The 27938-nt window shown below is 39.9% G+C and overlaps 1 protein-coding gene across 11 annotated transcripts in view; it reads left to right on the top strand.

Moving 5' to 3' along the window:
• MBNL1 (muscleblind like splicing regulator 1) overlaps positions 1–27938 on the top strand; it is a 340513-nt gene that overhangs the window by 14141 nt on the left and 298434 nt on the right. For 5 of the 11 annotated variants that reach the window (XM_069213332.1, XM_069213330.1, XM_069213325.1 and 2 more), the window contains exon 1: positions 26833–27147. The exons of 2 other annotated variants lie outside the window; for them this stretch is intronic. In XM_069213332.1, the coding sequence (XP_069069433.1) occupies positions 26974–27147 (174 nt within the window). In that variant the 5' untranslated portion in view covers positions 26833–26973. Of the gene's footprint in view, positions 1–26221; positions 27148–27938 lie in introns of those variants that run through there. 4 more of the 11 variants (XM_069213324.1, XM_069213326.1, XM_069213331.1 and 1 more) reach the window with 1 other exon arrangement.

Here is a 27938-nt window from a genome sequence, read left to right as displayed (position 1 = left end):
TATGCGCTGGTAATGGTTGGGTCCTACTTTTGTTCTCAATATAATATGCGTAGCATTGGTATTGCTACCTCTTTTCTCTGGGCTGGTACTGCTAGAGTTGCTCATACAGTGACACCCCAAGCCATGTCACTTGCTGCCTGTAACAAATATCCTATCAACTCCGTACATGAAATTGATGAGAAGTAGAGGCCAGTGCCGCAAAGCATGCATCATTCCTTAAAAAAACAATCTCAAAGATGCTAGCTCCAGTTTGGAAGGAGACTGTGTGTGGAAAACAAAAGGTTAGTAGGGGTGGTAATTGTTGAAATCTCTTTATAACATCTTTGGTTTGTAAAAGATAAGGGGGTACAGATTCCCAGTGGACTGGGGTTCTTCAGGAGCCCTTAATGATCTGGTATTGAAGCGGAGACCTGCAGCCTGTACGGTGTGCTGCAGAGTTAAAGGTTGACCATGATTGTTGCAGTGAATATTAGATTTTGGTGACCCTTTGTGTGTGTACATTTCGGATTACTCTGTGAGAGGACCAAATGCTGCAGGTAGATTGTGAACTTTGAAGTTCGTTGCTGCAGATGGTCCGCTGTTAAACTCAAGGCTGTTCTTTAAAGCAGGGAAGGAGTTTGGGCTGGGTTGATCAAACCTGACTACTAGATGTCATCATTGCTCCCTGTAAAATTGCCTCTCTGCCCCTCACATAGCTGCTGGACTACACTGAAGGCATTGTGGGTGCCTCAGATGGTGCCAACAGGGGCAGTAGAGGCGCAAAGCCATATGGTAACCTACTGTTCCTATATCAATGATTGAATCAGTTATTCACTCTCGCCTAACTCCCTAATACATTTTTGTATTTTCTTATTTTAATTTTCTGTCTACATTGATAACGTAAGTGTGCATTTTTGTCTTACAAATTCTCCAAAGCAAGGGCATGTCAGGGCAGGTAGAGAAATGCTTAGCTAATGTATAATCAAGACTATTCCGAATGTGAGTCTAACCACATTCATTGCTTGGTATCACCTGGTATATGGGGAGTAAAAATAAAAAAAAGAAAGCAAGTTCTTGAATTTTGTTCATGCACACCGCAAAATGTCATCAGTTTGTCTTTCATGTTACTAAATAGATCTAAATTAATATTCAGCCACCTAGGGGAACAGCAGTACTAAATATATACAACTCATAATCTCATCTGTTCTTCAGCCTACAGATAAGTGGAATAGTGTTTCTTAATTCCTTCACCAAGTCTGTGAAGAAAATTATGCATCTGAGTTTGGCGGATGGGGCACTCCGTCACAAACGTGCCATATTGCAGGTACATTATAAGCTTTGGCACTTGTAATACAGCTTTCGGTATGGCACTTGTAATATGGCTTTCGGTATATCTGCCATGTCCTGATGGAGAATTCATCCCAAAACTCTAAATATGAACCCGTTAGTTTTAACTTTGGGTCTTTGAAAGTGTGCAGGTTTTATCCAGGTTATATCAGTGTACCTTTTTACTAGAACTGAAAGAAGACTGAGGGGTTCCTTCATCTATTTTGGTGCTTTTGGCATATCAATTCAACAGATTGAAGATGCTAGAATTACACAGTTGTACAGCTGCTGTGTTTGCTGCATAATTTTGAATTTACTGCAATGAACAGTTATTTCCTCATCGGCTGCATAATTTACAGATTTTAAAAAATGTTTCTTATTCAGACGGATAAAAAGTTAAAAGTAGAACCCAACAATTACCAGCACATATGTTCAGCTGAAAAAGTTGTGTTATAGTTTCTATTGCAGCACGTCAAAGATTAGGATAACTGAGATGTGTTCTTACTGGCCTTACAGGCCTCACATTGCTCTTATCTGGTTGGGACAGATGACTTGTAGTTAAACCGCCCAAAGCAGAGTGCTTCTTAAAGTGAAGCCTGAATTGCTTTTTTACCCTATTGGGTCATAAATTGCAAATTCACAATTCTGTTTCAACCAGGAACATATGAAGTGCCCCATCACATAAAGTGAGCAGTGAAAGTGCTAATGTAAGACATGTTTCTGACACTGGCTGAGTTGTATCTTAAATAGTTGAAGAGTTGGGGCAATGCTATTTTACCACCTTAGACAGTGAGAAATGTTTGCATTAACTAGAATTTTAGGGAACATGCTGCTTTTGAACTGAATGTATCTGCATTTTTGACACCTCTAAAGTAATCAAAACAGCATTGTGCAATGAAATAATAACACAAAGTTACATAAAAATCTAACAAAAACATACCAGGGTGCAGCACAGCAAAAGAGTTGAAACAGATTGCAACACAGCAGCTACAGTGTAACCATATACCAAGAAATCCAATAAAGCAGCACAAAATAAAGTAGCACAAAAAAAAAACCTCACAACCACAACAGAATGAAACACAAGTATACACAAATATCTCGGTCACACGCTACCACCTCCACAAGTCTGATCCCATAATACAGTGGTAAAAGTTGTTTGCACCATGCTCTGCCTTGATTACTGCCAAGGACGTGTATTACTGCCAGTGGAAAATATTTCATGATCTGGCCTACAGTACTGTAGGGTATTGTGTGTGCACTCACCATAACTACTCACAATAGTGTATTTGCATTAGAAACTACATGTTTCTTTTCGACTTTAACAAGTGGATTACATGGGAAATCCTACCTAAAGTGGTAACGACTGACAGTCAAACAGAAAGATTAGAGCAAAGTATTAATGTAAGAAAGCTACAAGTTTTGTTAACATTGTTAATACTGTGGCAACATCATCTGAATAAAAACACTAATATTTGAAGAGTGGAAGGCATGAAATGCACAGAAATTGTACGAGTATGATGAAAGATATACTGCTACAGAACCTGTATGATTTCAAATAATACATATTGGATCACAGCATACATAACAACAATTCTTTTTTAATTAGCACTTCATACCACAAGGTATGTCATTTGTAAGCACTGTAATTGCAGAAGATATTACTCATCCTAATGGTACTTAATTTACCATTCTCAAAAGGATGGAAGACTGAATTCGCCTTCATGGGATTCAAACTATTGACCATCATTTCATTGTTAGTGCAGTGCTGAGTGGTAACTCGCTAAGCTGTTTTGAACAACAAGCACTGTTTATAAATATTTCAAATATTATATCTCAAAATCTAGAGTAACCTGCCTGACAGAAGTAAAAAAACATAACTTTCTTTCTGCAATAAATTTCAGGACAATCTTTGAAAATATATGTATTTTAAGTTAGTTCGAAAACTCTTTCACAGAGTAAGACGCGTGCAATAAAGTATAGCTTGAAATGGTACTCCAGTTTGTTACTCCAGTGCCTTCGACATAATTACAAAGTGGATGGTAACTGCGAGTTGATTTGCGACCGCTTTCGCGGTCACAAATCAACTCTACATCGCGGTGCGAATCGCAAATAGGAAGGGAACACCCCTTCCTATTTGCGAATCTGAAACACATTTTGCGAGTCAGACCGACTCGCAATATGTGTTTCTGCATCACTTGAGGGCATTCGCGCCTCACAAACAGCGTTTTTCGCCGTTTGCGAGGCGCTAATGCCTTCCTACATCTGGCCCTAACTCTGGCCAAATAAAATAGGAGACAAAATACTGGAGTGGGACATGTATGCCTAAAGGGTTAATGGTGAATTTGAGGTTGGAATAAAACTTAAAAGAAGGTTTACGTTTAAAGGAAGTGGGTGGGCAACGGAAGGATGGGTATTGTCTAAAATTATAAATTACATATTGCAATGGTAACTTAAATAATATGAATTATTAATTTAAACAACCTTAATAACATAAAAAAAAGTTTCCCCCAGTAAATAGAAACAAGAAATATGAGATGTATTTTGAATTTCCTGAACGAGTGAGCAGAAATTAGTGAAAAAGTAATGAAAAAAGGACCCGCGATCAACCTGATAATTACTCTTGGAACCCCTTTCCACACACAGCTGTGCATTACATATGGCTTAATGTGAAAAGCATGTTACTTGATGAAATAATCAGATCTTTGTAGTAGCTGGCAGCCAAATACCACTGACTTTGTACAGCACTCTCAAGTCCTGAAAGGGCTTGTTTCACGCTGAACAAAAATACACATACGTTGACAAATAAAATGACTCAATCAATAAAGCTAAAACAAACTAAAGACCTCACCAGCAAACAATGATACAATGTATATTTACCAAGGGTTTCACATGAGGAACATCTTTCCATATGTGATATAAGCAAACTAAATCAGATTGTGTACTAGATGACACTTCTGTATAGCTTTTAGAAAATAGTTAACAGAATGTAAGCACCTTATTCATGTACAACATAAATCTGTAAAGTAACCCAGGACTCTAAAATGTAAGGCTTATAAAAGAGGGCTATAAAAAAGCTGCTCCCTTTCCCTCCAAACCACCAGTCCCTCTAGAAATAGCTCATTGTTTTTTTATTTAAGGAAAATAAAATCAACTTTTTGTTGTGAACCGTAAACACACTACCGGTTGTATTTACCATACAGTTGCTCAATAGTCAGCAGCACGCTCGATGGCACTTATATTTAAGCAGTCACGTACAACAGAGATCAACTGAAACCCTTTTTGCACTCTTGCAAGGGGCACGATGAGCAGGAAGGGTTGCTCATTTGAGAATACGCACAAGTTGACTGCCCACAGTGAGAAGGTGCCACAGTGGATGCTGTCTCTCAGAGGTTTGGAGGAAAAATTATTCGTTTCACGTGCAGCAGTGTAAAGTCACAAAATAACTAGCCACAAAGATCTGATCTAGTGAAATAATCCAAAGAAAGAAAAGTTGACCAGCACAGGCAAGGTTAGCAATTCTGAAGTTTGAGATAGAAGACTGGGACACTTCTGCCGGGCTGTTTCTGTGACCTGCCCTAAAAGGTTTAAGTTAACTGCTCTCAAAGTAAGTGATATATGACCAAAACTATCCCTTTATACCTTTTAAAAGACCTTAAAAAGACAGCTAGAAGCTGTTGTCTTGGAAACTCGAGCGAGAGCTCGCAATAGATACAAACTTTCCAACTAGCAATTAACTAAAGAAAATGGCAGTTTTAATAACGGAAATAAAAAAGACATACATTACTTATGCAAAAAAAAAAATACAGCTGGCACAATTACTTTGTAATGAATATTCACTTGATGCAAGAAGTAAGTTCTCTTAACATTCAATGTAAGCACACAGTCACTGTTCTATGATCCAAGGACTCAATTTTATTCTACCTTGCAACTTAAATTTAATATACTTTATGCCACAAGTTGGTGTAAGCATTGGAAAAAATAAACAATTTTAAAATAAATAGAAAAAAATGAAAAACACCACAAATGAACACCTAGAGCAGTTAGAAAATGCTAAATTAAGATATCAACACACTCAGACAGATGAAGCCAAGAAGATATGTCCTACATTAGAAATTACGACCAAGGCAGTAAATCGTGTAAACTGCATTACTGGCTGAATTGAGGAAACCCTGGACACATCAGTGAAATTAGAGACAGAAATGATTTACTCCTCGCACTCCTAAAATAAATGGATAATGAATTTGCCCAATTCCATAGCAGTTTGTACAACTCCACAAATGCTGTCTCACAAAATGGCCTAGTAACATATCTGAATTCACTATTGTGGCTTCATCACAGAAACCTCACATTAACACTCAAAATAATTTCTTAGGCCATCATACAAAGTTCATTTGGTAAGCATCCTGGTCCTAATTGAGTTCCAGCTTTATTCTTTAAAGGACTGGCAAGTTCTGTAAATCAACCCCTTTGCTATATGTAAATACTAGAAAGGCAAGAAGCTTTCCTAGGGAATGTGGCAAGATATTACAATTATTATTAAACCATACTGCCCGCAAAAGAATGCACCTCAAACTGACTGATATCCCTAATAAACACTGAAGATCCTGGCAAACCTTCTCATGAGCCGCCTGTTGAAGGTGAAAGAAGAACTCATCTATATGTCCCAAGGTGATTTAGTATCATACTGACTGAAAGCCATAAGATCCTATGTATCTTTGATGCTATAGCTCTAAAAGATAGACTAAAGGAACCTTTGGTCCTTCTCCAGTTGTTTCAATCTATGTAAGCAACCCTAAATTGTCAGGACCACAGGTTATGTCTTGGCTTTATAAATGAGGTCTTTAATCTGAACTCAGAGTGTGCTGGAGTAAGACATAATTAACCATATTCTTTATGCTTCAAGGCCAATTAAAAGGCATGGGTGGACCAAGTGGGACTACAAGTGAATACACAAAGTATGAATCCCTGGCCATTGTGTCCATTTAGGAGGTAATCACTTAGACACATTATAAACACCCCTCCTCGTGGATCTAACTTGAAAAGATTAATTAAAATGATTCTTCTTCCCAAAATGTTATACATCTTGCAAAATTCTGCATTCTGACATTATTTACTCTTTTGTAAAGCCATCACATCTTTACTGTAAGCCTTCATTTCGCAGGCGAAACATACAGGAGTGGCTGTGACTAAATGCTGACAATACTCTTGTGACACTGCAGCATGGCTGACTTCCTCTCTTTTTATAAGGGTACACTTTCACAAATAATAAATGACTGAAAATAGGATTCCACATCAGATCACATATATAAAATGGAATTATTGATCCTGAAGTTGACTATCCAATACATTATTTCTATGCCAGCAAGCCACCTCATACGTTTCCTCCCAACTCTAAAGTGGTGCTTGAAACCTGGAGGGCCCCATTGCAATACAGTGATCTAGTAAGATTACTGGTGAAACTCTTCTTGAGATAGTTATGTGCTTCCCCCAAATCATAGCCATGAAAAGATTTAGAGTATGGTAATGATTATTTCAACAGTGAATGATTTTGTCTCGTTCAATTTAATAAAGTCCTTTGAAGAGGCATGTGAGGAATTCGGTCTAGGACACTCCCAGTTCTTTTGCTATTTAAATCTCATTCATGCCATGAAACCATGCTTTGTTTATGTTGATGAGGCCTCTACCTTCAACCTGCTGTAAGTGAAAATCACCATAGCTCAATTACCGCAGCCAGGATGAAGCAACTAAATGTATAAACCTCTAGTCGTTAATGCCCCTGATACTTTCTATAAATTAAGAGAGTCATGGAAGGTGAAGGTAGGCCTGATGAAGAGGATGAATGGACATTCACCCTGATGGCGCCTAGATAAACTGCAGTATCAACCAGATACTGCCTAATAGCAATTAAATGGTTACTTGGGATCTACTTAACCTCACAACAACTTTGGCAAAAGCAGCATAGTGCTGACATGACCTGTCTTAGAGGCTTACCTGAAAAGAGAAACATTCTTCATACTCTTTGGTTCTGTATGAATGAATGCATGATAACGTTTATTGTTCAGTTATTTAAAACCATAACCAATGTTACATTCAGATAAACGAGGTTTAATAAAGGAAAAAGTAATTCTATAAAAGCAAGGAGGTGGACCTGTCTGCTCCTACTTATAAGTAAACAATTTAAAATTCAAGCCATTGTTATACCCCCAACGGGAGTAAAAAGAATATGTGTGCATCAGTGTTATTTTAACAAAGCATATTTTGGTGGAGCTGTTCGCAATAATGATAAAGAAAGCCACTACCCCAGCTAAAGTGTTAGGCTTCATCAGGAATATCCTTCGCGCCTAAGCTTAGTTCTGTCCTTGACCCTAAAGTAGTCTGTTATCAGTTTTTGAGAAGAGATGTCATGAAAGGGCTCTGCTGTATGGGGGCGAAAACGGGCTTGAAGCAATCTGACATATATGCCGCACCTCAATAGCAATCTTAAAGCTGCGCAGAAAAAGCACAGCAAAGATACCTCCAAGAAAGAACGGATGCCCATCTGCAGGTATATATCGGTCTCAGGAGGTATCTCCTGGGAGCATGGAGCTCAGGACAAAAACAGAGAAGCTGTAGCTAGGATTCGTTTCTATAGTTACAGAGTCTGCATGCCCTCTCCACATCTGGTCAGACCCAAGAGTTAAAATCCAGCACTTGAAGGCCCAAGAGCCTCATGAATAATGTGTTATTTCAAACTTGTCTATTTAAAGCTTCAAAAATATATGGTTGTGGCTTCCCCTCAAGATATGAGTTGCCCAGGGGGGATAGAAAATTTGAAGTCTTTTGACAACGGGAATCCAATAAATATGTACTTGAAGTCACCTGACTATTGATAGACTTCTTCCAGACTAAGTAGGGAATATCCTCAGAGTTCAGTGCAAGACATTCTATTCGGAGGGATGTTAAGGTCTTTGAACTCGTCGGTGACACGGGTTCCCTAGGGCATAACATTTTTCTTTTAGATGAGCTTTTAAAGTATTTGGGGGAGCTTTAAGGACCCTTGTATAAAAGTTCAAGGTGTCAGCCTCACATGTGAATGATTGTCTTGTGAGGGTAAGTTCTAAGCATAGTCTGGACCTCCTTACATATCTGGGCAGTTCAAATACCCTCTTATAGGTATGTATATGTGATGCTTTCTAGAGTAGGAGTACATAACTCCGGGAAAGCCAATTGCCCGTAGAGGACTGCCAAAAGGAGCGCAGCCTTCATGAACTTCAGTATAGAAGCAGCAGATGCACTATGCAAGGTCTTGTTGAGGTGGATCAGGCTTTATTTCATAGGTCCTGCTTTTTTTTTCAGGGCGGCTAAATGGGCCTTTGGCCTGTAGGTCTTGGGGAACCATACCTCCAGAAAGCTATATTTCATGGTGGTTTTAATGGTCGTGGCCCCCAAACGGTAGGTTTGAAGATGCTTCTTTTTATAGCGGCCAAAGATAGGGTCTTTAGTTTTATCCTGGTTGATGGTGAGGGAATTTGCATCATTGTATTCCTGGAGTTTGTTAAGGGCCCGCTGGAGACTTGCTTTAGAGTGGTTCAGAATTTCAGTATCGTCAGCATACTGTAAATTGTGGAGTTTCAAGTGACAGAGTGATGGAGGAATCAGTCAGCTACTCTCCAAACATTTGCCCAGGTCGGCGGTGTATAATTTGAAGAGTAGAGGGGCGTGGCCATCCTTTACTGAAATTGTGGGAGTTACTGTATTGGAGCCAGTTCTCACACGAACCCAGGTATTGGAGTAGAGCGAGATAATGACTCTAAGTCGTTGCCGGGTTACCCCTCCATGCATTTAGTTTCCTCCATAGTAAGTTGCAGTCCACCTTATCAAATGCGACACTGTAATCGATAAAACAACTAAAGAAAGGAGGCTGACTTACTTGGGCTGCTCGATGACTCATAGCAGCAAGGGCTGGAATGTTGTCAGTTGTTGATGCCACAGCATGAAACCCAGTTTGGAAGAAAGGCAGGATGTGATTTGCCAGAGCCCATTCCTCTTGCTGTAAGACACAAGCATAGGACTTGCCCTTTAGGGCCAATCAGGCTATAAGCCGATAGTTGGATGGCATTGTCGGCATAAGATGGAATCTCTCCAGGATTCCAGGGTCTGTGCAGCACTATAGCCTTCATTGAAAAAGGGCATTAACATCTTTGCCCAGCCCTCAGGAGCGCATTTAAATATACTGGGTGGGAGGCCATTGGGGCCTGGTGCTCCACCAGTTTTCATGGCTTTTACCAGTTTGCTGACATGCACCCCTGTGGCCAGGGCTTGACTATCTGCAGGAGTTTGATCTTCTGATTCCCAAGCCAGGGCATCACTTGGGCCTTTTGCCAAGCTGTTATATAATATTCTGATATATCGCACACAGGCTGCTTCTGAGACCGCATTAAGCCTATTATAAATGGTGGACCTAAGACTGCTGGCATGTTTCCAGAAGTGAGCAAGGTCTCTTTCCTGCAGCATTTGATGAATTTTTAGCCGTTGATTTTGCTCTTAAGATTTTTTTTTATCCCCAAAATTGTTTGCTTAGATTTTTTGCACATGTTAGCTATGGACTTCGCAGAGTTCATGGTGTGATTTGATTTATGAGCAGGGAGAGCCCTTAATAGTGCTCTTCAGGCCAAAATGATTGCTCTGTTATGTGGCTGTTAGGACTGCTCCTTTGCGGACATAATGGGGTGATGTTGAAGTGGGCCGAATCCCAAAAAGTAAGTTCTTAGCTTGGTAATTAGATCATCCCATATGTGGTGGAGGTCTCCCTGGAGGTTGGAATTAAGTGCTGAGGAAGCCTTATCTAGCCACTCGTCCACCTTGATAGTATCCAATGGACACCATTTAATTCTCCTAACTAAGCGGCTTTGGCCTGCACGGATATTCCCACTTCTTGAAGATTAGCCACTGTGTTTAGATCAAGTATTATGGTCAATGGATTGTGGTCGCTTTCTGGGCAATCAAAGTTCTATGAGTTGACCTGGTGACTAGCTAAGGTGGCTGATAGGAAGATGTAACCAATGGTTGAATTCCCTCTGTTGGGAGTGGGGAGCTGCATGTAGGGGTTTTGTGCTTGAGGGTTGTGTTCAGCAGAGACTAGGTTATAGTTGGACAGCAAGTTGTTCATTTTATCCTGCTCTCTGGTTTTATGTGTAGAAGAGTTAAAACTCCAGAGTCCCTTGATGTTGAAGTCTCCAAGTAGCAGAACCTCATGTGAGGCAAACTCCAATGGGAGGTTCTCTAAGCTGTCATATAGGGCTTTAATAGCAGGCAGTTTGGCTGTTTTGAAGGTGCTGTGGTAAGGGTTTATTAAAAGAAAAGAAAAATGTCTGTTATTGCATGATATGCCAGAGATTAGCACTGCTTGCCAGGCTGGAAAATTTCAATCTAGAGGCAGAGCCCTGATTTTACAGGAGTGTTTAATAAATAATTGAGAGGCCCCCTAGACTGCCGGCCAAAATGACTGGTCTGATTTACAGGTTTGAAAAGTTTGTAGGAGCCATATAACACTGATGCAATGACAGCCCATGTCTCCTGTAGGCAGAGAATGTCACTTCTCCCCAAGAATGTCAGCGCAGATTTGCTTGTCAAAATAGACCTGAAGCCACGTTCCATGTAGTAATTATGAAGTTGGACCTTGATGGTACAGTCTTTCCTTGTGGGCAGACAAAAAGGTTTGAGCTATGAATAGTACTCTACGGTGCCAATTCTGGGGGTAGAACCCAAGTGGTGCCACCCGATAGAGATGTTATTGGTGATGAGCATACATCTTACCCATCTTTTGTTGTTAGTGCATAGAATTGTAATGCTGTTTTCAGTTTTTGACGTGCTCGGGAGCCAGTCGTAAGTAGCACCCTTTGAACACTTTAGCATGCTCTTATAGGGACTCAGGATGTCTTGTACTAGCAGCACATGTGGATATTTTGGTGGCTGTGGCTTCAGGAGCCCCAATGCCCCAGCCCCAAAAGTGCTTGCTTCACCCAGGATAATGTCTCTTACACTCGGACTTGACCATGTAGAATTCGTGGCCTCCGAGGTTCCTTTAATCAGGGATTTGAGTAAACTTTACCGATGTTAGATTAACGGAGGTCAGTTCAGGTAGAGACAAAATATGCTTGAACAGGTGTAGCAGGTTGCCCCATTTGAGTGTGTCATGTGAGCCCATGGGGGTAGTGTGGCCTATTAGTGTAGTTCTAGGAAGCTTTCGGCACAGAGTTTGCCGGAACCTGGGGGTAGAAACTGAAACAAATGGGGCCTTTGTTCTTCAGTGAGACCAGTCATTAAGTCAAGGGATGTAAACTATAAAGGGTTAAAGGAATGAAGAGATTGGGGCCTTTGGACTCCAACGCAACAAGTCTTCAGCTCTGGGAAAGTTAACGGTGAGCTTCCAGCCCGGCTTGAAACATTAACTGATTGCCCAGGTTTGTAGTTTGAGGCCAATAGCTGAAGACATTCTGGCTTTCCACTTAAGTTGGCGAGTGATCTTCGCTGAATCTGATCGGAGCACAATGGGAGGCTGTGGCAAAGGAGTGCGTGGTCATGACTGGCACAGTTGATGTGTTTTTTCCTAGCAGTGAGGTGCTGGTGTCTGTGGAGGACAGTTCTGTATTAGTGTTTTACCTTTTTTTGTTTTTCCAGGGTCCCTCTAAAGGAGCTCCTTGACCTCAACCTTGTCTGGGTGGCTCCTGAGGGGGGAGGATTGCGTCATACTCTCTCCCCCCCAAGGTGATTGACCCCAAGCAGACGCTTGTCGTGTTCCTGTTGCTGTAGTAGGCATTAGTGACTTAGCTGTCTCTGGTTGCAGGGTGCTTAGCTTATGCGTCGCTTGTGCGGTGGCAAATAGGTCTTTTGTGACAGGACCGGTGTTATTGTGGTTGTCCTCATGTTTGAGGCACTTTATTCTTGGTTTCCAACTTAGGTTAAATATGGCAATGGGTTTTACTGACCCTTGTTCAAAGTCTGCCTTGCTGCTGTTGGCTGCTCCAAGGATCTCCTATTGTTGAGGTGATGCTTTTTTGTCTGTGTTTTTTTTTATTTCTTATTTGCTCCTCTAGAGGAAATAAGATTGCACGGAGCAGGTACTGAAGATATGGGTTTTGTTTGTAACAATGGCACGTCTTCTTTAATCATACACAGCGGGGGAAGGCCTTGTGACAGCCGTTGTGGGCAAGAGCCTCTTTTTCTAATGCCCCATGTAGCAGGGCTTCTAGGCAAAGACCCTGACCCAGATTGCTTGCTGACTGGTCCGTGATGGTGGAGAGACCACTTTTATGGGAGGGCAAGGGATCCCTTTTTGTGCCACAGCAGCACTTTGATTGTCAAATGTTGATGATGAGGCAATTTCTCCCATTTCATTGATGCATCCAGTTTTTCTCTTGACCGTGTCTACTAATAAACGTAATAGTTCTGGAAGGGAACGAAGTTTGTTAATCAGGGATGAATAAGGACATATTGTTTCCCCTTCCAGGAAGGCTGTGAGGTTCTCCAGGGAGGTTAATCTTGATTTCAGGTCAGCTAAGCTTGAAGCACTTGATTGGATCAAGTCGATCTGCAGTTCCATCTTTTGGGATTGTCATAATAGAGCATTGGCAATTGTGTCATACTTAATATGTAAGGAAGCCAGTGAAACAGAATGCGAAGGACATCAGCCCCTGCCAGTGCGGAGCTGGTAGAACAGTTATAGTGAACCATATTTAAAGCCGGAGTTAAATCCAATGAGGCTTCAATCTGAGCTTCCAGTGTGGCTAGGAAGCGATCTGATAAATTGCCTAACTCTTAGTCTGTAAAGCTTTCCCTTTTTGCCCTTTTTGTGCGTGTCTGAGTTTGGGGCCCCTTGAGTGTAATACTGTCTGACTGGGTGACCAGTGAATAGACCCTGGCAGGTTTGTGGGGAGGATGGGTCAGCCGAACTCATGTGCACCTGAGAGGTAGTAATTATTGCCATGAGTGTACTCTGTGAACTTGACAAGCCTCTATTGACCCTAAAGCCTCCTACACAGGGAGGTTGCTTATCTCCCTCTGTTTCTGATTCTTCTAATGCAAAACCTTTAGACGGAGTGCTTTTAATGCCACAGGAGGACCTGGGTTATCTGGGTCGCCCTGTCCTTGGTTTGGACAGAAAGAAGGACTAATTGGATTTAACCCAGCTGTTGACCTTGCTGATGACGGGTAATTGGCTGTACAGCTTGGACCTCTTGTGGTGCGTTTGCTGCTTTCAGTGTTTTGAGGTTTGATTGAATCTGGAGAGGTCGATGGAGAATATAACACTGTGTCTGGCTCTCCTTTGGTGGGGCTTTTCTGAAGAAATCACTGATCAGCCCCTGTGGGAACTGTGACGCATAATCTCATGGCATGGGAGAATAGATGGCTATGATCTCAGGCACATGGGTGGTAACAGGTGGGTGGCGATGATGAGGGTCAGCCGAATCAGCCGAGGTAGAGGCCCCCTTCCTCTGGGAAAGTGTCTGCTTTTTTTACATGAGTGCGAGCTCAGTCACATCCGGATGCTCTGATTCAAGCAGGGTGGTTTGCAGTACTGTACTGTCCACTCACCTTGTGTCCTCTTTGGGCTGGTACTAAGAGGCCTGGGAAAGATTATGGAGGACCTCACTGGAGTCCACTTCCACTGAGGGACACAAAGCACCAGTGCGTAGTTGGGGATGCACTGGGCAGGGCACAACAGCCTACCCTGCAAGCCGCACCCAGTCCTAGCTGAGGCGCTTCCAGAGGGAGGATGGGCACACACTCCTTGAGGCAGTCTACAGCCTCACGCTCAGTAGATCCCCCTCTTGCTGAATAGGAGCAGGAGCAAAGGTGCATTCGCTCAGCAGAGGTAATCTCGGCCACAAGTTGCACTTTGGTCCATACCCTGTATGTATTAAAAGGGGGGAGGCTGAGGGACTAATGGGCTGATGAGCGCTTGTGAGGCTGATGGGGTCATTAGAAGGGGAAGTGCATGTTTCTGAGATACTAAGTCTCAGCATTGGCCTAGGCTGGTGCCTCCAGGCGCTCTCAAATCACACACCTCACCTGCACGGGACTCTTCCACTACTTCCACCTCTACTGGATCTCCCAACTCCTGGAACCTGGATCCCAGCTCCTGACTTCATTGGGGCCATGGCCCTCAGCCCAGGCTGGCTTGACTCTCCCAGCCTGAAAGGATGCCTGGCAGATGCCATGCCCTGTTCTGTCTGCCCTGTCTCTGCTCCTGCTGTGCCTCTCAACGCAGTATGCTGCAAACAGGTTCTGTAGGATCTTTCGCCCTTACTGGGAAACTTTGTTCAACACACTGCAGGTGGTGCTTAGTCACCCAATACAACTTCACACTAAATTAGCCCTGTGAAACATTCACAGAAGATGAATATACCAGAATCAAGAAGGCATTTTTGTCATTGGTACTGGCCAAAATGGACATTACTCAAAATTTGGAGCTATATATCCACCTCAAGTGTGGAAATGTGGAGAACAAGTCTTGAAATTCTAATTTACTAGGCCAGAGGCTGTCATTAAATAGGTCATTAAATTTGGGAGTAACCTTGGGATAGAGAGGGGCTAGGGGAGACTCATAATAATGATGATTTCAATCAATCAATCAATCAGAAATTTACTGAGGAGAGGGGGTAAGGGGGGGTTGCTGCTACTGATCGAACAGCCTAGTCTTGAGAAGAATGGGTTATTAAATAGATTAATGTACAGCAGAAAGTAATACTAACTAATACTTTAGTGAGTGATTGAACTTGAAACATATCTTGAGATTTATCAATGTGATTAGATCGTATGCAATGCATGTACAATGTGAGTACTAATGGTGAATGGTTAAAGGTTTTTACTTTATGTTGTAATTACTGATAATACCAATAGAAATATAATACAGAATATAAAAAAAATAACATTACTAATGACTCAGGGTGGTCAGAAATGTGTCTAAATATAATTATAAAATATTATGTTCAAAAGTACAGGCAATTCAGTTTACAAAATTCCATAGTATATTTGAGCTACAGAGTCAGAAATCACTAACAGAATCTACAACTCTCTGGAGATTCCTGAACAAGTCAAAATGAACTGGGGTGAATTCAGTTTGTATGTTTTGTGTGTATGTTTTTGTTTTTATAAAGTACAACCTTGTTGACTAGCAGTGGAGCAATGTATAGTGGGCAAGGCCCAGTGTGGTTACATAGTTTTTTACTTTTGCTATCATAAATTGGACCTCTGTGATAGTATGTAATCTTTGTTGGTCCCAAGCACCTTTCTTCAATGTCCATCCTTTTTCAAAGACATGAGGCCTAATTGTCCTTTGATTATTTGGGGTTTCTGGATAGTAAGCTCTGAGATCCGTGATCAAAGTCTAGGTACAGGTTCCTTAGTAAAGTTGACTCTGAAATGTTTGTAAAGTTTGGAAAGCTCAGCATAGGTGAGATCAGGAACTTTTTCTTTACTGGTGATAACTCTCCAACAATAGCTTGAAAAGTAAGGAGACTATGGAAACCAGCAAAGACATGGGCTAGATAGCATAACTATATGTTTAATATTTTGATTTCAGGGGTGTGTTCATATAGTGAAAGCCTAGCCCCACAGGTTAGTGATACTTTTTTAATAAAACAATGGTTACGTGCCATCAGATGCTACTTAAACGTGCATGGCAAATATTTGGAAAAGTGAGCATATACTTGTTTGACAAACAGAACATAAGGTCTGCAGTCATAATAACAATGACAAAATATGCCATGGGAGTTTGTGGTAAAGCCTGAGAATCTGTGATTCATTTCTCCATATGTACTGCAAAAGTTGACCAGTAGGTGTGAGCAGTTTATGGTGTTGAAATTCCACATCACTAAATATTATTTTTTAAATTGTTGATCATTTTGACTCATAACAATAAAAAACATTCTTCTTAATTCTTGAGGATGATGTTGGAATTCACACCTGCATACCTCAGGATACAAAACATATATCGCTCGTATCAAACATACCCAGTTGTAAACTGGTAAAGTGTCAGTCACTATTAGCAGTAGGTGGATGCATGACTGGGAAGGAGAAGATGCAGGAGTTCCATAGACTATCATTCACTGAAGGTAACAACATTACATAACAGTATCTTGAGAAAAATGTCCACATTTTCTTGATCAATTATCTGGCTCATCAGCCATTTGGAGAATCTTCTCTGTCTAGATCAAATATACGAAATGTGCCTATGAATCTTCTTTGTCTAGATCAAATATGCGAAATGTGCATATGTGAAGAAGCAAGGTGTTTGCTCAAGGGTTAAAATTGCTTTATTAATGGAGTAATTCTGTACTGAGTGGAGTATGTTGACCCTATTCACAAAGTTACATTTGGTGGTAAACTTAAGTTTACAACTGAATTTATCTTTTTATGCATGCCAGGAATTCCCAAAGGATCCCTGGCAGGCCCAATCACTTTCACAAATGCAGAGATTACTACAGGTGTAATTCGATTCACGGCTGTGCAATGGGTGTTTCAAGGCATGGCATACCTAGAAAGTTTTGGAAGCCCACACATATGGGAGGAGGATTATTTGTTATTCCCAAACTGTGATCCGATCCTTCCCACCTTCGTAATGGTCGGAAATTTACTCTAGCACAAGTCTGGCATAACTTTCTTCCCAAGGTGGAAAAAAGAACTTATTACTCTGAAATTTGGTAGAAGTTTACGGGAAGAGCGTTCTCCATAGGAAAATGATTTTCCTTACACAAAACAAATGTGCATTGCCCAAGGGAATCCATTACCCCTCTGCATCATAGCAACCGCATAGAGATGGGATGAATTCCCAAACCGTAAGTTGACGAGATTTCCCAGTGAGTCCACATGGAAACCTGAGCCAGAAGCCGCTTTTCATTAGGGTTCTTTGAGGAAGTTGTAAATTACAAAAAGTAGCAAATCTGGACCTACACATAGAAGTAAACAAGCAGTTACTGATTTACAACTGCTTCATCATTAGGGACCCTTGTGCTCTCTTTTCTATATTGTATGCTTGCATATGTATGTCAGACCCCATTCGGGAGCCCATACTGTGACGGTTAAGGTTGTTTACAACTAATGTCCTGGGGTCCTTCCTATTACGGTTCTTCAAACTGGGCCAAGAACAATTCATTCTACACTCAGGGTAGCTAGGGTGAGGCTTTTCAAGCAAGTAGTTTGTGTCTCTCTGTCCCTGAACACAACAGTCAGCTCTGTATTACAAAAAATAAAATAAAAAAGGTATATACACAGTAACAAATAGTTGTGAGTGCTGAGAAAGAACAATTACAGACATAAGAGCAAATGACCCACCCATTTGATTCACACTTTTCCAATTTGTGGGAATTTGTGCAGATTGCACTCTGAGGATCAACGTGGTCGTGAGGGTTTGAAATGGTGATAACCTATAGGAATAAATAAGACCCTTGATTATGCACTGCCCTGTGCACTATATAGAGCCTCTTAAAGTGTATTCTCTGGGCTGCAGCTAGTTAATAAAGTCTGACGGTCTCTGTTGATCTCTGTTGGCTGATTATTGTAGTTGATTAATAAGAATATGGACTGTGCTTGATTTAATTCTGCACTTAATTGCTTGTTGGGGATCTATTCCCTGAAAAAAACAAAGGTTAAAGGAGAGTTATATGCAAGCAAAGCCGTAAGATTTTAATTTGTGCTACAAAAAACATTTGAAATTTACTGGAAAAACAAAGATTAAAGGAGAGTCATATGTCCACCACTTGCACCACTTGAGAGATGAGAAGGATTGCTGCAAAATCATCACAACAGGTCATGAGCTATGGCATTTTAAAGTTTGTCAACCTTTGACCTTGCTCAGCGAAGAATCATGGAGGGGCTCCGCTGCCATTACACTTGTTACCCCCAGGATGGGCCAGGGCAGGACTGATGTAATTAAAATGAGGCAGGAAGTGGGGAGCATGGAGCCACCTCCACTGGCACTCTCATGACCTGGGAACCCCATCCCCCAGACCATTCTTATCCAAAAAGCAGACAAGGACCCCATCCCCTGCCCCCGAACATTATATGGTGCTCTGTTTGCCTGCCACTAATGTTATGGGTGCAATATTCCATCATAAAAAAGGTAAACAATGAGCATATATGATGTGGATTGCAGAGCCACGTTTTAAAGTGGTTTGTGGACTGAACACAAAAGCTTTCTCAAAAAATCTGTGGGAAATGTGAAATGCTTCTGTTCACAAATGATTATTTAACCATGGATGTTTGGTCACATGCCCATGTAAAATATATATGTCAAACACTGCTATAAACAGAGTTCAAACTTTATTTGCAAAAGTTGACCGATGATTTTGAGGCATTGCATTTTGTTAAATAAGGCACAATGAAGGGCTGACTCACTTGTAGATTGTGTATCTCACAATGTGCTGTAAAAATGACTGTGCTCTTCAAGGTACTGTATCTAGTGTATTTTATCAAATGATGGAGGATTGTCTATAAAGCCTGACTAACGGTGCCTTATCGATGCACGATGTGTATCTGTAATCCTCTTGACTGTAAATTGGGGATCAAGAGAGATATTTAGGAATGAGATCCCAGTAAGATTAATTGAGAACAAACACAAATGTGTAGGCTGTAAAGGCTTAGAAAAAAGATAACCCTATTAAAGTGTATCGAGGCATTTTATTTTCTATGGTGGTGAATACCAGTAAACACATGGTAACATCCATCAGTTGTAGGTAAGTTCAGAGATATGCTTGCCATGTGTCATGCATGTTGCAAAACATTATGCCCATTATCATTTAACTGATCATAGAAAATTGGATAAAACTATAGCTTGTTGAATTACTTCCAGTCCACAAAGCCTACATTCTATAGCACACTGTCACAATCATTAGATGAAGTCATCAGTGATATCATCTGTCAAGTCATTGAGATGACACTATTAATGTCATCAATTATGCCATTTATTGTGCCATGAATGATGTAATATATGAGGTCATAAGCAGAACATCAACAGCAATATATACATATATATATATCCCTTTTGAAGGCATAGAGATCACTGCAGGTGTGTGGTGGCCATGGTGGTCGGGGTAATGAACTCTGGCACCCTGATGGATGGTGGGCTGCGTACCAGCCTCTATTTCAGGCCTTTAATTTTATGGCACAGACGTTTAGCCAATATAATTTAGGTTTAATGTTATGATCACTGCACAGAAGTCCAAATGTGTAGTCTCAATTTCACATATGTAATATGTACAGTAATACCTTTAGGTTGCAGGCAGGTATCACTGCCTTTTGAGTTGTAGAATTAATACTGGAATTGCTGAAAGTGTCCTTTGTCTTACTTGCACTGATGGGAATATACATAGGATAATATGGGACAATATCAAAAGTGAGAAACTAATGAGGGAGAGCAGCAGAAATCATATATCTACGATCAATGTCTCTGAACATGAACTCAATTCCACTGAATAGATCTCTTTCCAAAGTATGGACATTGGTTTCCAACCAACCACGAATGGGAAAAATCCAATGTTGTGATAAAATTGAGAGCGCCATAGTTTGCTAGGGCTTAATAAATATTTACAGTGACAAGACTCTGGCCATAAACCTAACTCAGGTCATGAGACATAGGTTTAAGGTCTCAACACTAACGAGTGAAGTTTGAAATTCTCAGCAAATAGCATGTAAAGAAACAGGACCTTTACTTCTACGAGAGAAGAACCATTAGTTGAGGAATATTAAACTTCCATTTTTAGTTCTGTATAGTTATTATCTAAAAAAGGGAATCTTATCTATCTACCTTGTATGCACAACACTTGTCTTTGAAGACTAGAGAATTAAAACGAAAATGTAATGTTGTTTAATTATGTGTGAGGACCGAAACCTGTGCTTCTGGGCACAAAATATTAATAATCCTTCTGTTTACTGAGGAAGAGGCGTAATATGAACATGAAAATGATTCTTGCCGGTGCTACTGTAAGTTCGATACTTAGTTTAGGCCCAAACAATGTTCATGTCGTTATATACAAGTCATATACATTTACAATATTTTCAGACTCCAAATACTGTGTTTATTCCATGGAATCTATGACTTTCAATCGTGATTTAACAAATCTGACACATTGTTTTTATTAGCCAGTTGTATCATTGTGCTTGAATAACCACTTTTAGAAAGGAGATTCTGTAGTTTTAAAACACTGATTATATACTTTTTATTTTAAAAAGCAATGTTTCCCTTTAGTTTAAATTTGAAAAGTGGCTGCAAGTAAACTTACAGTCATGTAGTTGCAAGAGCTGCATGTCAAAGATGCCTTTAGCATGTAACAACCAAAGAAGGCACACGTTTGATTATCCACTGCACATATGTACACAGCTATGCATGTATATAGTGAAATCTAAAATACAATACAAAGTGTTGGAACAACACTTGAATGGGTGCATTCAGTATTGAGTCCTATTCCTTAAGGTTACAAACTAAGAAAATAATTTTTGATGAACACTAGTTCAGGATTTTTACTGCCTAGTGTTATCTGTTCTTTCATTAATTCAGTCATGCAATAATGAATAGTGCAGCATGGTTAACTCATTTTAAAATATTTTTGTAATATAATAATTAACGTTAAGTAAAACAGTATAAAACACGTATACAGAATATTTGTTTATACACTCAATATTGATCAAACATTATAATGTTGCAGTTCCATGCATATAAATCACAGTGAATGCCAGTGCAATGCATCTATGTAGGTGCTAAACAAAGGATATTTTAAAGAAAGTGGCAGGCGAAACAAGAAACAAAACAAACTACTGCTAAGCACCACCTCTTTGGGTGGTTGTTACACACGGTTGGGCTCAAACTGTCCGGTTAAACAAGCCATTTGTCTGGAAATTGACCCCTATCTTTCTAAAGAGTGTAAAATGGCAAATGATTTTCTTTGTATTTGAAATTGTTCCTATTTTCAGAATTCAATTGTAGTGTATATGAAGCAATGGAAAATCTGAAAAGCTGCTACACAGATATGTTTTAAATGTGCAGGGAAAGGTTTGATTAATTATTTTTAGTCTACTTGATACCATAAGTGACTAAACAGACCCTTATTCACTCGATGCTTCAAGTATCGTGTTTCACATATCCCTGAATAATAATGTACAATTAAAATGTAATTATTTTAATCCCATGCAGTTTCAAAACCTTTACAGGATTTTACACGAATGTCTGTATATTTGAAAAGTTGTGTGTAGGTTTTTTAAACAGGGGAAACGTTATCAGCAATAGAAAACATGTTCTTGCTATGTGTGACTCAATCATAATGATTGGGTCACTCTTCCTGACTTTGTAATAATGCAATGTATCCGCAGAACCTCCTTAACAGTTTTAAAAAGTACGTAACAGCAGCTCATAAGAGAAAATCTGCCATAATGATTTGGAACTGGAGCCCTCACTTGTGTGCTTCTTGGGAAAATGCTCGGATAAATGGCTTGGCAAATTAAAAAAAAATGATGGAGTGATTTAATTGATCTCGGCTTGTGGCAGTCTCTCAGGCCATTTTCCAATCAATCGTTCTTCACCAGCTATGCCACTATAGCCAGATAGGCACCCTATGCTGTTGTTCTTGTAGGAACAGTATCTCCAGAACTGTGAGAGTAGGTTCTGTCTGGATGGAACACAAACAACCCTAGACCAGTTTCAGTAAACCCCCGAAGTGCATGGAGAGGAATGCACCCTGTGCTCACCATGACATAGGACTCAAGCTGTACATAATTGACAAGGCTTACGTTGGCCAAATACCGTCTAAATTGCATTGTGTTCCCATATGGATGGAGCCTGGCTAGGCAATTCCTGCTAGACTGGTCCTATTGGAGGCGGGCCTAGACTGATTTACCTGTTGCTTGGGTCTATCTATGGATGAAAAACAACATTCTGGGATGAGGCCCGAGGGATCAACAGGAGCTGGCATCAACTCCAGTCATCAAGGGACTGTGTAACATATAGTGAAAATAAGCATGATCAATAGAGTTGTCTTTTTCTTTTTGTTCAAAGCTGGAAAGTCATGCAAAGGTTTTTGTAATGCTTTAGTTGAAATTAAATGTATGTGTGATATTTGTGGGTACTTACCAAGTGTTCTAGATGTAACTTGTGTTGTGTAAAACTAAAAAACAAAAATAACACCTATGACAGTGTATGTACTTACATATGAATATATTCTTAAGCTCGATCCAGTTAATGTGGTCCAAGAGGATGAGTCACTATCTATGCTTCTTGGATATTGTTTCTTGGAGGGAACTTCCAAACACTTTGAATGTAAAGGAGCAAATCTCAATTTCCTTCTAAACCACATCTTGTTGCATCTCACTATTGTCCTATCTTAGAAATCATGAATGTGTTGGTAATGTATTATTTTACTTTTCCCTTGTTTTATGTCATGCAGACTGCTTTGAGGACTGTGGACCCATAACTAAAGGGCTTGAGTTTTTATTTAGCTAAATCCTTAACTCCCACAAGACAACCACCTGACCAACAGAACATGTCAGCTAGAACATCTTACATGCATCCGATACTGCAGGGACGCACCTTATAGTTAGCTGTGGAAATGGCTTTTGTAATTGTCAAAACCAATACATACTACACAGTGCCCTTCATAACACAACAGACAGCACAACTCACATACTTCTTTAACTTTAACATGCAATATAGTCAACTCTCTCCCAGCTCCTAACACCGCTCACCATCAACGGTGTATCATATGTAGTCCTGTTAAGATATATTTATACTTTGCCCTACAAAAGCAGAAAACATTAGAGACATTTCTTGGCACCATCACACACACAACATGGCAGCACCAAAGCCATATTGTCATCTATTTGCACACTAGCAGACCCATAGAGTTGGCTAAGAGCAACACTTTCAACCTCACCCATATTCTTTCGCAAAATTACATTTAAAAGTCATATATTTTTAGGTCCATTTATACATAAAAAGAAGACATTAAACAGAACCCCTGTACAAATCTGCTCATAAAAAAGAACCACTGCACCAACGTCAAATAGTAGGGTAAATATTACCACTGCAACAGCACTTTGTCTCACTAACTTACATAGCAAAATGTTTCAGAACAATTTTGCTTAAACATGCCACACTCCAAACATGCATACCATGGATTTGAAGCCGTATTATCAGCTACAAAAAGCAGATTTTTTGTCCAAACAATGGACCGTCATAAGACCTAGAGAAAGATACACACATTCGTATCTTTTATGCAATGCAAATAAACATTACTGTTCCAGATGTATGCTTTTTTCCCACTACCAATGCAAAGCATTAGTAGATAGTACATTGGCAAATAGATCTTCAGAACCAATTACGCCAACAAACCACCTTAACAACATTCAACTAAAATGCCTTTACCTTCATTGTTATCCAGACCATCAAAATTCTGCATTATTAAATATAAATACTGGTAACTTGATATATCATAAATATTGTGTAGTTTATCATTTAAACACTTTATTACACCTGGGCACTAGCAGCTTTCTTATTCATAGTGGCTAAACCGAAATAAACGCTTAATAGTTGATTCATATCTTTGTTTGCGGTAGTGTTTTCTCAGTTTTTCATATGGTTCACACAAATTGATCACAGACGCAAGCAAGCAAACAGCACCACAAACACATTCAAACAGTTCAACAAAGCACAGAGTGCACGCGTTGAAGGTATCTGAATGGCAGATTTCTCTGGCTGTGGTATATGGTTTTGTGTACTCTTAGGTGAAGAGCATGGTTATTTAGGCTGGAAGGAAGAAGCTGCAAGTTCACATTTGCCGTCCAGCAATGTTCAACTAAACTGGCCATTAATTTGGAGATAGGCTTTTGTCTACTGAACAGGCAGGTGGAAGTGCTGACAAGCCTCTGTTCAAATTAAGGCATTACAGTCCCTTATAAAAATATAATGTGGCAATAGGTTGCTGAGTTGGGCCACTCCCCACAAAGAAATATGTAAAGCAAAAGATTGTCAAAGTATTTGGCCATGATGTCTTCTCTATTTTTTGACTACACATTATACTTAGAAATGCAAGTAAGATAAGAGGGAATCTGGAGTGAACATCAGTCCTTTATCAACCAAGAGTACTTAAGTGCATGGAACATCAGGGCTTATGTAATTGGCATACAGGACAGGTTGAAACACATTCCAGTATATAGCTGATTAGTCAGCAGAGTAATTGCTTTTGTCCTGTGTTTTAACAGCAAACCTGCAGTGCGGTTATCACACTTGAATTATTGAGTAAGGGCACTGCATCTACTGCTCACTTCTCAATACTTTATATCAGGGTATGATCTAAAGATCTCACTTGCTTGCCATCTGGATTTAAATCATGCAACAACACGTTTTTGAAGTTTTTTTTAAATAAAACTTCAATGTCGGTGAGATTGTTCACTTTTCTATTTAGGTGAATTAGATACATTTATAATAGAAAGTGCTGTTTTTTTTTTCCATATCATAAATAATCTTCAGATTGAGCTGACAGTCAAAATAAACATACTTAAAAATGTTCATACATAGGACGTTTTGAAAGGATTTCTTAGAAGTGCATTTTAATTGAAAATTCAGATTTGTAATGGCAGTGCTCATGCAGAATTTCTCCAAACCAGCAATTTTGGGGTAGGCGTAAAACGTATTTTTTATTTTATTTTTTAATAAATAGATACGTCTATTAAGGAGTATGAAAACTAGCCCTGGAAAAATGTCATTTTATATTTGAAAATCTGCTGCACGTTGTAAAAGAAGCAGCCACATATCCATAGAGTTTGTTGTGGCAAAGTCCTGCTAATAAAGCAAGAAAAATGTTTTTGTTTTGTTAAATAGAAGATGGAAGTTTCTGGCAAGCAGCTAAATATTGCAGGTTTAGTCATGTACAGAAGATGCTGGCAGAAGGCAGACATCAGCTGATGCCACCACTTTCTCTCTGAAGGGTGACACGCAGAAATGCATCGTGCTGCTCGAATAAAATTGCCTTCTTAATATTTAATGACCCCGAGAGACGATCAATCTCTTCAGGGGTTAAGCTGCCTTGCGCCAGATAGCCTTCCAACACTGATGCTTACATTCCTGGGCACAACCTTAGCTTTTCACGGAAAAAAAATCCGAATAAAGGCTGCTTTTGTTCATTTCTCGCCTGCTCGTGATATATTGACAAAGTGTCTGCAGCCTGAATGGAATAGTTTAGCTGTACACGCCATAGTCGCTTTCTCTAGAGGATCTGAACTACTCATAGTTAATAAGGAAGTGAATTGGGATAGGTCAGAAGAATGTACCATTTGCAAACACCCCCTTTTCCTTTTACGTTCATGTGAGAGCAGCAGCAGACTGGGCGTCGTTCGTGCCAAAGGCAGGGCAAGCTAAGCAGCAGCCAAGGCAGCTTGAAAGCGATCTGTAGTTTAGAGGCTTGCTTTCTCTCTGGTGATTCTGCAAAGCTTGTGTTTCTCCTGGGGACTATTAGAAAAACTAACATGGTTTAATCCACTGACTGCATGTCGGGTAATTTCAAAACCCACATGCTCGTCCTTTTGCAGGGGAATAAGTCACTTCTGATGGGCATTTTCTCTGCTTATAGCATAGTAATGAACGTCTGATAGGAGCGACCTTTTTGAGACAGCCCACACTACTGGCTTTATGCCCAGAATATTGCTGCAACACTATCTGTGATTGGTTATCTTTCTGACATGCATTGCTTCACAAGGGGAAACAGGCTTTTTTTTCATGTTTGAAACTACCATGGCTGGCTGCAAAATGCTGCACTGTAAGTATTATGTCTGCAAGAAAAAGCAAGCTTAATTTCTCCACTGTAGTATCGGATCACTTGCTGAGCTTTTAATAATGTGGAAAATTAGTGAAATGCTGCTTGGTAAAATTTTACGTATCTGTTTTTTTCTACAGGTTGGTACTAAGAAGTGCCTTTCCTGACGTCTCTGCTGCTTGGAACCGCTTCTAGAGCCGTCTCTGCTTTTGCCTTGCTTGCTGTCAGCTAGACTGCGACGACTGCACATCCATGCTGCACCTCCTTTCCAGACAACCCCAATTTCTACCTTAAATCAAGGAAAAAACTTGAGAGTTCCCTTTTGCTGCTTTATATTGCAAAAGGGAAGTTTGTTGAAAACTTAAGATACCCTTTGCCAGAAAGCCATCACGCAAAAAAAAGCCCACTCGATTGTTGCTCTACTTTGCTGTGTCTGTCTTTGCCAAACTAATCACTGCCAGTTGCATCACAAAATTCAGTTGCCAGGTCAGCTGCATAAAGGTTACTTTTCAGACCGTTTCACTGAAAGCACTTTGGAAATTCTGGGCCAGGAAAGGGTCTGCCACGTTTTCATGCTTGCGTTCTGGGCTCCGAGTTGGCATCGGTACTAGGTTACAGCGAGTGGACAGCGAGTGCCAGACCATATTTTTTAACGTTCTTCTTGAAATCCCCCTTACACGATTTTGTACACAATCCTTTTGAGGTAACACTTCCACCCCTTGAAGTTTCCTACGGGTGGTGTGTCTAAGGATATTCATGGACTACTTCTGCATGCACTATTGAAGTAGGAAAAAGGCAAAAGTTAGTTTGATCTGACATTTTCCTCGATAACAGTACAAAAGTTTCCTTTCTTTCCAGTTTAATAAACCTTGAACCACCTACAAAACTAAACATGGCTGTTAGTGTCGCACAAATGCGGGACACAAAGTGGCTGACACTTGAAGTGTGTAGGGAGTTCCAAAGAGGAACTTGCTCAAGACCAGACTCAGAATGTAAATTTGCACACCCATCGAAAAGCTGCCAAGTTGAAAATGGACGAGTAATTGCCTGCTTTGATTCTCTGAAAGTGAGTAAATATTACTTTAATTTTAGAAGAAGCTTGTGTGAATCAAACAGGGTTACAAGGAAAATCAACGGATTCTGAATAATGTGGTGGGCTTCCTGGTTGAGTGTTGACTGGGGATAGAGTAGGTCTTTTTCTGCAGTTGATTGTGTGGATGAAAGCATGAAGAGGAGCTATGACATAAAAAAAAATGATCATGTTGAAGTGATTTGTCACATGGAAAAACAATTCAATTATGTAGAACACTAAACGTACAAAAGATTGTAATAAATGAGACATTAGATTTTTCAAATCATAGCACAGATATTTCCTAAAGTTCCTTCTTTGTCGTTGACAAATACTGTTAAAGGTAACTTTTTAAACTGAGGAAACAAAAAATAACTTTGTGTTTTGTTGTACAAGATAAGTACAGTTTTATTGCAATATGAGTTTACTTTTGCTTTGTAGGTTAATTCTTATTCTTAAAATTTAATCAAATGTGTTTTGCAGATATTGAGAAAAAAAGTATTTAAATCTTTTCAAGAATCATTTGATTCTTCTCTAAAGGCAAGCAACACCAAGCGTCTTAATTTTCTAATATTTTATGTGCATTTTTGAGTGCATTAGGTCATACCTCAGTGTAATTCTGTCTCCCATGTATATGATTGTGTGTGTGTGTGTGTATGTTTGTGTATATATATTACTCAGCTTACATGTTATATTTAAAACATTACCAAATTAGTTCTCAAAATATCAACAACCCAAATATCATGGAGGTAAGTATATATCAGTAAATATAGATATACTATTTTTAA

Source organism: Pleurodeles waltl, chromosome 11 (assembly GCF_031143425.1).
Source record: "Pleurodeles waltl isolate 20211129_DDA chromosome 11, aPleWal1.hap1.20221129, whole genome shotgun sequence".
Lineage (NCBI taxonomy): Eukaryota > Metazoa > Chordata > Amphibia > Caudata > Salamandridae > Pleurodeles > Pleurodeles waltl.
This window is presented reverse-complemented; position numbering and strand designations above follow the sequence as displayed.